General features: G+C 44.1%; 1 protein-coding gene across 1 annotated transcript in view; it reads left to right on the top strand.

Annotated features, from left to right (window-relative positions):
- CTPS2 (CTP synthase 2) overlaps nt 1–15,407 on the top strand; it is a 75,785-nt gene that overhangs the window by 40,346 nt on the left and 20,032 nt on the right. The window contains exon 11 of the mRNA XM_040468302.1: nt 14,582–14,637. Within this exon, the coding sequence (XP_040324236.1) occupies nt 14,582–14,637 (56 nt within the window). The remainder of the gene's footprint in view (nt 1–14,581; nt 14,638–15,407) is intronic.

The raw sequence follows: 15,407 nt of genomic DNA, 5'->3' as shown, positions 1-15,407 counted from the left end.
TGCTTTTAATTAATATCTTTTGCCTACTTTGAAAAAAATTGTAATAGTTTTATTGAGATATAATTTACATACCATACAATTCAACTACTAAAAGTATGTAGTTCACTGTTTTTTATTATATTCACAGAGTTGTACAACTACCACGACAGTCAATTTCTGAACATCTTTGTCACTTCGAAAAGAATCCCTGTTTCCTTTTAGCTATGACCGGCCCCCCTCAGTCCTAAGCAACCATTAATCTACTGTCTCTACAGATTTGCCTGTTAGGAACACTTCATATAAGTGGAACCATATGACATATGATATTTTGTGTTTGGCTTATTTCATTTAGCATAATGTTTTAAGGTATACGTACAGTGTAGCACGTATCAGCACTTCATTCCTTTTTAGGGCTGAACACTATTTCATTGTATGGTTAGACTACATTTTGTTGATATGTTCATCAGTTGATGGACATTTGGGTTGTTTCCGTGCCTGCCTTAATTTTTTTTTAAAAGTCTATTTTATTTATTTTGGAAGAGGGAGAGAGAGAGCGCAAGAGCAGGGGAGGGGCACAGAGAGAAAGGGAGAGAGAATCCCAGGGAGGCTTCTCGCTGTCAGTGCAGAGCTGGACGCAGGGCTCAAACTCGTCAACCGTGAGATCATGACCTGAGCCGAAATCAAGAGTCCAACGCTTAACTGACTGAGCCACCCAAGCGCCCCAGGCCTGCCATTAAATTTAAACTGTGCTTCATAGTTTGCAAATGTCATATGAGTGTGTGAACCTGTGAGCCTCAGGATGCATAAGGTTTTGCCCTTGCACTTGTGTCGTGTTGGAGATGAGAGATACGAATACGAGCACTGGCCATGACTGTATTGAGTGTCATAAAAATATAAAAACAAATAGCACCATAGTATCTTGTGGATTTCTTCCCCCTAGTTGGCGTATTCCTTTTGCAGCATTTTTTCTCTAGTCAGCCCATTACTTTTGTAAGGCTCTCCCCACAGCCCCCTCATCAGCATATTTCTGCAAAATGGAACAAAATACATTTGCTTACATTGCTTCTGAAAATAATTTATAGTTTTGATGGAAAGCATTTGATGCTATTCATTCATTATTTAAATTTGATTTATGGGCCTGTGATTGCAGTGCTCTGGGTTGAATGGAAAAACAGAAAAGTAAAGGTTTATTTTTGTTGTTTTGTTTTGTTTTGTTTTGTTTTAGTAAAAGAGAATACTTTGGAATAGGGCCAAAGCCTAAAGATATTGGTGGACACAAAGGCTGGATTACTAAAGTGATTCTGATTTTTATATTCATCAGGAACAAATTCCTTTTTTTTCTTAGAGTGCTTAGTTCCCTAAGGTTCATGAAAACTAGGAATTTGATTTTTCTTTTTTCTTTTTTTTAACCACTTTATTGAGGCATGATTGACATACAAACAGCTATACATATTTCATGTATGCAGCGAGATGAGTTGAATTTGAGTTTTTGGAAGTGGAGACTATAGGTATAAATTGATTTGGACCAAAGTACTGCTAATCATCATTTGCTCTATTTGTAAGAATTGTGTTCCCAGAGGCTCACTCCTGTCCTGCGTTCTGTATGTGTGTGTTGTCCTTGTCTACAAAGGCGTTTGCTTATTAAAGGACTAATGACAGTGTGGGGGGAAATTATCAAAGCTGGTTCAAAGGTCTTCACAAACAAGATATTTTTCTAGACTGCATTTCTCTAACACTTCACCTAAGTATTAATTGCATATTCATGATCTTTTCTTTTCTTTAAATGTTTATTTATCTTGAGAGAGAGAGAGCACGTGCAAGCAGGGGAGGAACAGAGGGAGAGGGAGAGAGAGAATCCTAAGCAGGCTCTATGCTGTCAGCACTGAGCCCAATGTGGAGATCAAACCCATGAACCGTGAGATGATGATCTGAGCTGAAATCAAGAGTCAGATGCTTAACTGACTGAGCCACCCAGGTGCCCCTACTGATTCATTTCTTATTTCTAAACACTTCAGGATGTTTCCAGCATTTTGTTAGAAAAATGGTAATGTGAACATCTTGACACAGTGTTTATGTTCTTTTGATTGTTTCCTTAGAATAGATTTCCAGGACTCGGACTATTAGGTCAAAGGGTGTGAACACATTTATGACTGATAATTCTGCCAGATTGTTTGATGGAAGAGGTGAACCAGTTCATAATGATGTGAACTACACTGTACTGTTCTTGCTTGCTCTGATTGCTTTGCTAGTGTTTTTATCATTTGTCTTTTTGCTTTATTAGCAGAACAAAAAGGACCCTTTATTATTGTACTTTGTTGCATTTCTTTTCATTACTACATTTCTTTTTCATTTTCTTTCCATTACTACATTACTGCATTTCTTTCCACTACAAAGTGGAAAGTTCCCCCACCCCAAAATGTTGGTTTATTTGTGTATATGCTGTCTGTGTTCCCATCAACACTTAAACATGGGAAGGGAGAGATCTACCAGCCCAAAGTCTATTACCTAAATGGTCTAAACCAGAGGTTAATAAACTTTTTCTGTTAAAGCCCAGAGAGTAAATATTTTCAGCTTTGGGGTCACACGATCTTTGATGTAACTGCTCAACTCTGCCATTGTAGTGTAAAAGCAGCCAGAGGCACGTATGTAAAGGAACAAGTGTGGCTGTGTGCCAGTATACCTTTATTTATGGGGGCCGAAATGTGAATTTCATGTAATTTTAATGCGTCATGAAATATTCTTTCGATTTTTTTCTTCCACGCATTTGAAAATGTAAAAACCATTCTTCATTCGAGGGCTGAACATAGTCAGGGGATTCCTGGTTTGCCTCGGAGTTGCCATGGCTTGCCAAATCCTAGTCTATACCAAGAAGCACAGGCCGAACGTGGTGTAAGGCCCAGGCAGTAAGGCTGTTACCCTCCTGGGAAGTACTCAGGGTATCTCCCCACTTGTCTGCTTGCCTGCCTAAATATACCACGTAGTGACAGGATAAGGCTCATGGTCAGTGGGTGGTCAGAACAGGCCTGGACCACTCTTCTCACATAGTTTCTAGTCTTCTACTAGAATGGGTGGCCCTGACCTCACAGCCCACCGCTATAATCACTCTCCAAAATGCAACTCCTAAAACATGCATTTTAGGGTGCCTGGGTGGCTCAGTCACTTGAGTGTTGGACTCTTGATTTGGGCTCAGATCACGATCTCACAGTTTGTGAGATTGAGCCCTGCGTCCGGCTCTGCGCTGACAGCTCGAAGCCTGCTTGGGATTCTCTCTCTCCCTCTTTCTCTGCCCCTCTCTCACTGACTCACTCTCTCTCTCTCAAAATAAATAAGTAAACTTAAAAAAATGTTTAAAAAAACATGCATCTTACCACTGGTGAACTCATTAAACAGCTCTATCTACCCTTCACATCTGTAGATTTCATTGCATGTGAATTACATACCCTCAATTTTTCTTTTTTTAAAATTTTTTTAACGTTTATTTATTATTGAGAGACAGAGAGACACAGAGCGTGAGCAGGGGAGGGGTAGAGAGAGGGGGAGACACGGAATCTGAAGTGGGCTCCAGGCTCCAAGCTGTAAGCACAGAGCCCAACACGGGGCTCGAACTCACAAACCACAAGACCACGACCCGAGCCGAAGTTGGACGCTTAGCCAACTGAGCCACCCAGGCGCCTCACACCCTCAATTTTTCAAAACCACATTTTATCTGGATACATAGATGGCAGGACTTGTTGCACAGTGACACGCTTACTTGGTTGATTAACTCATTAGATGACATCTGAAAAGCAGGGTGAGATGGTGCAGAGCAGGTTAAGAATTAAGTGGAGTGCTTTGAAGAGTGAGAAATCAAAAATGAGGCATGACTGGAATGGAGTGGGTCAGACTCAGGTGAGAGAGGAACCAGGGAAAGCACCAGGGAACTTTTTTATGAGAGGGTTTTAAGACTCCAAAAATAAACTTTATCGTTTTGCTTGTGGCTCTCAACTGAGTGTGAGAGATGGGGACGTAGTAAAATACAAAGCAATTCAGACAAGGTTCAGAGCTCATTAAGGGGACGGCTGACAACTTGTTTGATGGTTATAGTTTCCAAAATATTACCGTCCCCAGGCTTCATTTTTTTAGTCAGGTCCCAGATATGTTGCTGAGACATCCAGGAAAGGGAGCATGTCTTTGTGCTAAGTGTGTTTTTCAAACCAAACTGCCACCTACCAGAAAGAACGTGCTTTTCAGACCGTGCAGGTAGCATGTTTTAATACTGCACAATCTGGGGGGCACCCGGATGGCTCAATCTGTTGAGCATCCAACTCTTGGTTTCAGCTCAGGTCAGGATCTCACAGTTCATGGGATGGAGCCCCGCATCGGGCTTCGAGCTGACAAGGAGCCTGTTTGGGATTCTATCACCCCACCCCACCCCTCACTCTCTGTCCCCCTCCCCCACTCTGTCTCAAAATAAATAAATAAACTTTAAAAACTACTGCACAATCTGGTGTGTGTATGCACTGGTAGGGATGCTAGAGTAGACTCAGTTTAAAGCAATCCCGTATTTGATGTGCAATTTGAGAAACTCTGTTCTCCAAACCAACACCCAAATGGTCGGGAGCCCTTGCTTTTAGAAACAGGAATGCTGTAGGGGTAGAAGGGTGCAGAGCAGACCTGAGCACTTGAGGTGGGGTGGGGGGTGTGGGCAGAGGAGGGAAAGGGCCACCCCATGAGCACAGTGCTGGGTGATGGGGTCGTTAAAAGCAAGTGGATGATGGGGTGCCTGGGTGGCTCAGTCGGTTAAGCGTCCGACTTCGGCTCAGGTCATGATCTCACGGTCCGTGAGTTCCAGCCCCGCGTCGGGCTCTGTGCTGACACCTCAGAGCCTGGAGCCTGCTTCAGATTCTGTGTCTCCCTCTCTCTGACCCTCCGCCACTCACGCTCTGTCTCTGTCTCTGTCTCTCTCTCTCTCTCTCAAAAATAAATAAACATTTAAAAAGTTTTTTAAAAAGCCAGTGGCTGCCATTTTGCCCCGTAGGGGTGTCCAGTGCAGTGGAGAATGTGGCACATTTTGAGAGGAATTAGAAGCCCTCTGCAGTGCAGTCTATCCAGCTGGAGACCAGGTACTGGTGATTTCCCATCAGAATTCTGAGAAGATGACCCTCATCGTCAGGGCAGATGACAAGAGACGGTGAGACTTGACACAGCTGTGTCAAGCTCCTGAGCATGATGTTGGCAGCAAGTGGAAATTGAGTGCTTTAGGAACAGACTCACTTCCTTTTGGGGATCTTCTTTGCATTTCGTCAGGATGAGGAGGAGGACTTGACTAAAATGCTTGGCCCTGCTTCACTCTAAGGGAAAAAAAGGTTTTGTTCGGAGAGAACAGGCAACAGGCCAACCAGGAAGTGTTGAGTGAGTGCCCGCATTAAGGATCTGGGCTAAATACGTGGCCTTGGAGATACAGAGTGGTCAATCTCCAATTTGAAAGCACTGAAAGGCAAGGGGATAAGGTGGAACAAATTTTCACCGGCTAGACAAATTGCTTTTGCTTTCTTATCTCTTATCAAGGCATTGATAGAGAAAAACAGCTTCTAGTTCCTGGTGTGGTTAGATTGTTAGGAGGTTTAGGAAAATAATCACGCCATACAAAAAGCTTTGGCTCGGTTAATGAGGTGATTTACAAAACAATCTAAAAGAAGTCACCGGGGATTTAGGGACGTTGCAAGTCCATGGCACGGTAATTTGTCGTGCTGAGACCAATGGGAGCATGCCAGCTGGCGAGCCTCGCCGCCTCCCTGCTGGTGGTCCACTCTGCGGGGTAGCTCTCTCCCCTGCTCCTTCCTGCCTTTTGCTGGGGAAACCATTCGCTAGCTAGCGTGTTTGTGGATATGGGGACTCACAGGTCTGGGACACAACAACAGAAGGCATTTATGTGACCCTTACTGGACTGGCTCTGTGCCCAGCACTTCACCCATGGGAACCAGTGGAGAGGCCAACAGCCCCACTGCAGGAGCCACACTGCCCCATCAGAGGCCCCCCCAGCCCCAGCTCTCAGTACCTGGCTGTGTAGGTGCTTACATTACAGTTTCTGCATCTGCAAAATGGACACCAGAATGCCTCCTGCCTCAGGGGGTTCTTCTGAGGGTTAAATCAGTTATGCATGTGGGTCCTTCAGTGCCCAGCACAGAAAAGGCACTATTTCAGTGTGGCTGTTAGAATCGTTAATGTGAAGGGGATATCATCAATACGATAAGACCTACATGTCTCTCAAAGTTCTGGATATGACCTAATATATATTTTTTAATGTTTATTTATTTTGAGAGGAAGGGACAGAAAGAGAGAGAGAGACAGAGAGACAGAGAGACAGTGTGATTGGAGGAAGGGCAGAGAGAGACACACACACAGAATCTGAAGCAGGCTTCAGGCTCTGAGCTGTCAGCTGAGAGTCAGATGCTTAACCGACTGAGCCACCCAGGCACCCCTGGGTATGACCCAGTATTAAGAATGGGGGGCCCCACTACTGGTATAGCCACTGTGGGAAACAGTATGGACGTTCATCAAAAAAAATTAGAAATACTATATGATCTAGTAATTCCACTACTGGGAATTTACCCAAGGAAAACGAAAACACTAATTCAAAAAAATATATATACACCCCTATGTTTCTTGTAGCATTATTTACAATAGCCAAGATATGGAAGCAACCTAAGTGTCCATCAACGGATGAATGCCGAAAGAAACTGTGGTACATTTACACAGTGGAATATTACTCAGCCGTAAAAAGGATGAGATGCAACAATATGGATGGAACTAGAGGGCATTATGCTAAGTGAGATAAGTCAGACTGAAAAAGACAAATACCATATGATTTCACTCATACTGTGGAATCTGAAAAAAACCAAAACAAATGAATAAGCAAATGAAAAGCAGAATCCAGACCTATAAATAGAGAACAAACTGATGGTTGCCAGAGGGGATGGGGTGAGGGGTTGGGCAAAATGGGTGAAGGGGATTTGGAGATACTGGCTTCCAGTTATGGAGTAAGTAAGTAAGTTATGGGAATAAAAAGTATAGGGCATATATATAGTCAATGGTGAGTGAGTCAATGTGGTGAGCACAGCATAACATAGAGATACTGAACCATTATGTTGTACACCTGAAACGAATATAACATCGTATTTCAACTATACTCCAATTAAAAAAAAATTTAATGAATATACAAAAAAAAAAAAAAAAAAAAAAAGAATGGGGTCCTGCGATGGCAGTGGGAGGGGAGAAGCAGTGAGCCTAGGGTGAGGACGAGCAGACCTCCCCGTCGTTCTAGTCTCTCTGCTTCCCACCTGCTAATAGGGACTGGCAGAAGCATAAAGAAAAATCTAAGAAAAGAGATGTTAAAAATAGGATAAGAATACTAAGCCGGGTGGAGGGGAAGAGATTCGAGCAAGGAAAAAACCGTAGAGTTAAAGGCAAGGAATCGCATTTCAAAAATAGAAAATTAGCATTTTTATAGTAGCAAATTGAGGTAAAAGATCATGAAAAACAAAACTAGGGAAAGAGGAGGAGTTTAGATACTTAAAAGAAATGAGATGTTTTATAAAAACTAAGGAAGCGGTGTAGTAAAATCTAAAAGTAATAAGTAAAGAAGGACAAAGATAGTGGCTGGCCCTGACTGCACACTTCTAAGCATCAGTAATTAGGACGTCATGTGCATGATTTCAGTTATTTGTTTCAACACCCCTAGGACCCAGGCGAATTTTGCACGAGAGAGAAAGGCATCTTAGCCAGGTTATTTGTTAGAAAGTCACTCAGCTCATTTCTGAGCCTGAGCTCTTGACCACCTCACTATACCAAATGGCTGGACCTTAATTAAAGGGGGAATAGAAACACCCAAACAGCTTGCGGAGCTGAAAGCTGCCTTGTGCTGAGAGACCCAGGACAGGATTCCACAGCTTTCCGGAGTGTCTTGTGAAAGGAGAGCAGGGAGAGCAGGAAATGTAGACCCCACTCTGGCTTCTGAAAGCCAGTCTGAAACCACACGCTTGGCTTGAGGAGGGACACACACACTGAATCAACATAGGGCTGAGCAGCTGGGCCCGTAGGACTGGGCTGGGAATGTAAATGAGTCAAACAGCCAGGTATAAGAGATGCCACAGCTTAAGCTCAACAATCAGTGGCAGCTAAATCAGGCCTTAGAGTCAGAGAGGCAGTAGGGAGTGGTGGGGACTGGGGCAAATTGACAAGGACTGGATCCATCAAAGGAGTAACTGCTAAAACTGATAGTCACATGAAGGACTGTGCTTTCACTGTTGCCAGTCGTCTAAATTTTCAACAGAATCTGGAACTCTGGAGTTTCATGAGAAATCTCATGGTTTCTAAATGTTGGCAACGTATTTAAAGTTTTAAAACACCGTGCGTCTGCCAACACTATGCAAGCCAAACACACCACATATCCACACCCTGAACAACCTCTTCGTTGGACAAATACCAGCAAACACTTGCACGTACACAGAGAGTTCTAGCTCCTGGTAGTGCCTAATTAGCACAGGGCATGGTTCTGGACAGTCTTCGAAGTGACTCGAATTAAGACACTCGTGCAGCAGTTAAAAGCTATTTGTGCAAAGGCAAGGCAGTGCTGTCAAGAGGAAAGAGGTAACAAAACCCATCAGGTAGTGATTTTACCTTTTGTCCATGCCATGGGTGATTTCCTCTAGCCCCCTGGAAATAGGAGCTGTGGAGCCCAGGTGAAAGGGAAGGATCAGAAGGTACAGAATGTGGGTCAACAGCATATGGGTGATGGCTTTTAGGAGTGAAAGTGGGGGAAGAAGGGAGGGTACAGCTCTGGGCAGGTGTCTCCAGTTGAGGATAAACAGCTAGTAAACGGGGCCAGCAGAAGGCACAGAGGAACAGAGGTCACAGATGGGGAAAGGGGGAGTTACTGTGGTCCCAACTGAAGACAGATCTGCTGGGTTTTTGAGAGCAGTTCAGTAAGATAGGTTGCAAACAATGCGGATGGGAGGTTTGGATAAAGGGGAAGTTAGGGGAAGAGGGAATGGTGGGGGCAAGAATGGGGCTGTATAAATTTCAGTTTTAAAAATTTTAATTGTGGGGGTACCTGGGTGGCTCAGTCAGTTAAGCGTCCGAGTCTTGATTTTGGCTCAGGTCACGGTCTCGAGGTTCCTGGGATCGAGCCCCAAGTTGGGCTCTGCTCTGACAATGTGGAACCTGCTTGGGATTCTCTCCCTCTGTCTCCTTCCCCTGCTTGTGCTCCCTCTGTCCCTCTTGCTCTGTCTCAAAATAAATAAATAAACTTAAAAAATACTTTAATTGTGGTAAAATGCGTGTAACATAAAATTTACCATCTTAATGTTTTTACATGTGCAGTTCAATAGTATTAAGGATATTTACATTACTGTGCAACCAATCTCCAGAACTTTTTTATCTTGCAAAACTGAAACTCTGTACCCGTTTAACAAATTCCTATTCCCCCTGCCTGCAGCCCTTAGCAACCACGGTTCTACTTTCTGTCTCCATGAATTTGACTACTCTAGGGACCTCGTATAAGTGGAATCATCCAGAATTTGTCTTTCTGTGGCTGGCTTATTTCACTTGGTGTAATAGCCTCAAGGTTTATCCATGTTGTAGCATGGTCAGAAATTCCTTCCTGTTTAAGGCTGAATGATATTGCATTGTATGTATGGACCATTTTTGTGTATCCATTTTTCTGGCCATAGACATTTGGTTTCCTTCACCTTTTGGCTTTATGTAGCTTTTTGGAAGGGGAAAATTTTGGCTCTGAAAAGGAGCGAAAAATAACTCCGGTTCAGTTGCTAGGATTACTAACACGAGAGTGGGAGTGGGCAGGATCATGCATAGATTAAGAATATATTTTGGGGGCACCTGGATGGCTCAGTTGGTTAAGCCACTGACTTTAGCTCAGGTCATGATCTCGCGGTTTGTGAGTTTGAGCCCCACGTCGGGCTCTGTGCTGACAGATTGGAGCCTGGAGCCTGCTTCGGATTCTGTGTCTCCCTCTGTCTCTGCCCCTCCCCTGCTCACACTCTGTCCTGTCTCTGTCTCTGTCTCTCTCTCAAAAATAAATAAACATTTTAAAAAATTAAAAAAAAAAGAATATATTATGTATCGGGGCGCCTAGGTGGCTCAGTCACTTAAGCATCGGACTCTTGGTTTTGGCTCAGGTCATGATCTCAATGTTTGTGAGTTTGAGGGCAGAGACTGCTTGGGATTTTCTCTCTCCCTGTCTCACTGTCTCTCCCCTGCTCGTGCACCCTCTCTCTCTCAAGAAAGAAGGAAAGAAAGAGAGAAAAAATAATATGTATGAGACAGAATTTACCCAGTAGCAAATTAGAGAAGGAGATGATGTAAATTGGCAAAGTGTTTTTGTTTCTGAGAAACCTATTGTACTTATTATTGGTGTCTTGCTGCCTATGTTGGGAGCATTTTATGCGTTTTAAGACTTTTATCAGTTGCTTTTCTCTAAAGCTTTGCTGGCACTTGGTTCTTAAAAAAATTTTTTTTTAATGTTTATTTTTTATTTTTTTTATTTTTTCAACTTTTTAGATTTTATTTTTGGGACAGAGAGAGACAGAGCATGAACGGGGGAGGGGCAGAGAGAGAGGGAGACACAGAATCGGAAACAGGCTCCAGGCTCTGAGCCATCAGCCCAGAGCCCGACGCGGGGCTCGAACCCACGGACCGCGAGATCGTGACCTGGCTGAAGTCGGATGCTTAACCGACTGCACCACCCAGGCGCCCCTAATGTTTATTATTGAGAGAGAGACAGACAGAGCATGAGTGGGGGATGGGCAGAGTGACAGGGGGTACCCAGAATCAGGCTCCAGGCTCTGAACTGTCAGCACAGAGCCCGACATGGGGCTCGGACCCAAGAGCCACAAGATCATGACCTGAGCCGAAGTTGGACGCTCAACAGACTGAGCCACCCAGGCGCCTAACTTCTTAAGGGAACCTTAACCTTATGTGCACTTAATCTCTGTTGCATTTGATTTTTTTAATGTTTATGTTATTTTTGAGAGAGCGAGAGCAAGCATGAGCTGGGGAGGGGCAGAGAGACAGGAGACAGAGGATCCAAAGCAGGCTCTGCACTGACAGCACAGAGCCCAATGTGGGGCCCGAACACATGAACCACAAAACCATGACCTCAAGTCAAGTCAGATGCTTAACCGACTGAGCCACCCAGGTGCTCCTGTGTTGCATTCGATTTTGTCTCCAGAAAGACTAGGATTGAAAGGAAGACTGTTGTTTTGTGGAGGATTTCCCCTGTGGCCAAGATCATGCCATGGTGTGTGTGCGCTTGATGAATCCATCTGGAGAACCGCTCTTCAGAACATGGTGTCTCTACCCCTCAGTCTTTTCACTCCACACCTAGATACCCTCCACATTCAGCAGCAGCTAGCATCTTGCCTTGTCATTGACTGTCCTCCTACAGCACTTTCAGTGACAGTGTGGATCAGTGGTTCCTAGCCCGGAACGCACAGGGAGGAGGCACTTTGTAAAAACCCATATGCCCAGGCACTCTCCTGAGAGTAACCAAATCAGAATCCCTGGGGCGGGGCCCCAGAATGAGCATTCTTGGTTTGATTTTGTTTTTAAGGTGTTTTCTTTCTTTCTTTCTTTCTTTCTTTCTTTCTTTCTTTCTTTCTTTCAAGATTTTATGTTAAGTAATCTCTACACCCAGTGTGGGGCTGGAACTCACAACCCAGAGATCAAGAGTCCTATGCTCCACTGACTGAGTCAGCCTGTGCCCTGTAAGGTTTCAAATAGAATTGGACTGCTAAGATTCTGAGCTGATTCTCAACATATAGTTTTAAAGGAAATTTTAATTTTTTTCATGGATATGGCAAAGGATTAGTTTTGTTAATTCGTTCTTGACAGATTTGTAAGCCATTGGGAAAGAATTTGAATGCAAAAAACAGTATTTCCAAAGTTCTGAAACCATATTTCATCATATCCCCTGTATATATATTTCTCATTCATTAAACAAATATTTATTGATTACCTGCTTATGTGCTAGACACTGGTTATAAGAATTGAAGGGACAAGTCCCCATCATGTCCATCATCTTCCTGCTTGGATTTCCTAGTCTAGAGATAACAATAGCAATCACATGATTTATTTACAACAGCCCTATGAAATAGGACTATTGTAATTCCCATTTTACAGATGAGGAAGCTGGGGCAGAGAGGTGAAATAATTTACCCAAGCCACATATGCATTAAATGGCGTAGGGGACTGGTGCAGTCTCTGTTACAACTATTCCACACTGCCATTCTAGAGGGAGAGCAAGCCTAGACAATACATAAATGAAGGGGCGTGGCTTTCCCAATAAAACTTTATTTATAAAAGCATATATATAAATATATATAATTCCTCATATTGTAATGTGGAGATTTTTGCCATTTTCCTTACCATCTGTCAATATTGGCAGGCTCTGTTATTGGATTTCTAGGTCATCTGTTGTAATGGAGAAAGCAGAGAGGAAATTTTGGCCCACAGGAGGAAAAGATCGATCACAAAGTCAAAGGTCATAAGAGAATCAGGATCCTTTCAAAGTTAGGTCCAGTAACTTCACAATGATACATACGCTTCTTCTTCTTTTTTTCTCCCCAACTGGGCATTATTGTGCTATTAGTTTCCATTTTTCCTTTCATTTTTATGAACCGATAGTTTGAGTACAAAGGCTCTGTCGTGAACGAGCCCCCTCTCGGTGGCATGTTGGAGCTCTCTCAAAGTAGCTCCCTGTGCGCACCTATTTCCAACTTTTCTAAAACGCATGTGGTAAATATTCACTATCATTAACATCATCACCAAGGAGCTGCATCTATAGGGACAAAATCGCAAATAGAAGTTCAGTTGTGATAAATGATCATATCAGTCATGTGAGAATACAACTGATGCGAGCTTTATCCGAGTCAAAAATCTCAAAGGAGGCACGAGGCATTTGGTCTGTCTTGGTGGGAACACCCTGCCTGCAGCCTCGTGACGTCTTGGAGAGTCTGGTGACCCCCTGCCTGTTGAACTGAGCACTGCCGGCCATTCTGTTGTAGTTGGACGATGCGCTCCAGCACCATTGGCGGGTTTTCTCTGTGTGCGGGGGGTCTGCGTCATGATGGCTGGCGCTGAGGGGGTGGCTCTTGGCCTCACCGGCTGCTCCAGTGTTAAAACCCGCTTGGTACCAGTGCCGTCCTGCTTCTGCACATGATCCAGGGGGGCCCGCTCTTGAGAGGGGTCTGGTGACGGATGCCACTGCTATCCGCCTGACACTGCTGTCACTGGGCATCCCCCCGGTCACTGTGACCATTGCCAGATTGGTCATGCCCCACATGCTGCCCTGGGCTGCAGCACCTGCAGTGACATGGGCATGTTTTAGCAGCCCCGCACGTGATCGTGAGCCATGCACTCCTGGTTAAGAATTGTTGACTCTTGGTTTCAGCTCACGTCATGATCTCTCCGTTCATGAGTTCCAGCCCCGTGATGGGCTCCACGCTGACAGTGAGGAGCCTGTTTGTGATTCTCTCTCCCTCTCCCTGTCTCTCTGCCCCTCACCTGCTTGGGCTCTCTCTCTCTTTCAAAATAATAAATAAATAAATTAAAAAAAAATTTTTTTTTTTCAACGTTTATTTATTTTTGGGACAGAGAGAGACAGCATGAACGGGCGAGGGGCAGAGAGAGAGGGAGACACAGAATTGGAAACAGGCTCCAGGCTCTGAGCCATCAGCCCAGAGCCCGATGCAGGGCTCGAACCCACGGACCGCGAGATCGTGACCTGGCTGAAGTCGGACGCTTAACCGACTGCGCCACCCAGGTGCCCCAATAAATAAATTTTTTTAAAAACTTAAAAAAACCCCAGAATTGTTGGTATAGATGTGCTCTCATTTAATCCAGCAGTCCTCTATTCCTGACTCTGGGCTTGTTTCCAATTGTCCGCTGGTAAATAATGAAGCAGTGCACATCTTCATGGTGAACTCTCTTTGTTTCTATTTTCCGGGGTAAATTCTTACAGGTCAAATGTTAGAGTCGAAGGACAGGCTTATTTTTAAGGCAGAGTGCAAACCAATTTGGCCACTACACTGAGGTGGATGGTGTGGTGGAGAAAGCATGGACCAGGTGCGGGGGGTGGGGGGGGGGTCCTGGGTTCAAGACAGAACTGTGCTGCCAGCGGGGTGGGGCCTTGGGCAAGTCCTTCAGTTTCGTTTCCGTTCCTTTGGTTTTGTTTTGTTCTTTTGTAAAATGAGCCCTGTTATGAATCTGCACAGGAGGGATGGTGCAGATGTTACTCCCCCTCTCAGTACTGCAGGTAGGTGTATAAAAGGAGGGCACATCTCTTGGACTCCACGGTGAACTTGTCTAACAGAGACTTCCCTTTATGCGATGGTGATGGCGTACTTGAGAATTGTTTTAGGGTTTTGAAGCTATTCCTATTCTGTACTGTAAGAGAAGAAAATCTAGATTACTATCTGGAGTCCAGTTAATTCTTGGGCCTCTAACATATGGATAGAGATCAAAGAGATGTCCCCCATACATATGCTATCGATGTGATTCCAAAACTGATTACTTTGATTTTAATTTCATTCTTGTATCTTTATAGGGAAACTTTATGGTGATGTTCCTTTTATAGAAGAAAGGCACAGACATCGGTATGAGGTATGGCCCACACACTAAATTACTATGGAATGTAGATGCTTAGTTAAAGGAACTCCGGTGATTACAAGCGGACCTCTGGAAAAGGTGTCCAGCTCTGTGGTATCCATTGGGCTCAGCCCTTCTTGGCTTTTCAAAGGCAAAATCTTTAAGTATCTGCACAAGGGACATTATCAGGGTTCTATGTTACCCTAACTGTTGTCTCCTAGACTAAGGTAAGGTCATCATCTTTATCCTTAACCCCCTGCCCTTTATTTTGGAAGGTTTGGGTAAAGGGAACTTACATCTTCTGAACCGTATGTCTCTCAGGTTAGGGATGCATCTCTGGGTATCACATAATGAGTTCTTGGTTTGGGAACCTCTTTGGAAATCTACATTGAGCAAGAGCCTTAGTGTCACATGATTACTAAGAGTGACTGTTGAGATTGTCACATGAGAAGCATAGGTTCCCCAAGATGCAGACTATCTATACCAGAATTAATTGGTGTATCAATTGTGATGCTTTTGGCTGGGAAGAATCAAAATTTCTGCTTGTTATTTACTCAAACCAACCTCAACAGTAAAGAAACTAGTTATATCAGATAATAGGTAGTTCAGAGGCTGGGCAGGCTCCAGGCATGGTATAATCAGGGCTTCTACTATCCCTGGGATTCTCTTGGCCTTACCCTTTTCTGGGTGTTTACCTTGTCCTAGGCTGGTTTCCCTCATAGATGCAAGATGGCTACCAGCTGCAGCTGAGGCAACACGCATCTCTCCTAGACATGGAAGTTTTT

Source organism: Herpailurus yagouaroundi, unplaced genomic scaffold, assembly GCF_014898765.1.
Source record: "Herpailurus yagouaroundi ecotype Mexico unplaced genomic scaffold, PumYag 67690, whole genome shotgun sequence".
Classification (NCBI taxonomy): Eukaryota; Metazoa; Chordata; class Mammalia; order Carnivora; family Felidae; genus Herpailurus; species Herpailurus yagouaroundi.
The sequence above is the reverse complement of the archived record's forward strand: the minus strand, read 5'-3'. Positions and strand labels throughout refer to the sequence as shown.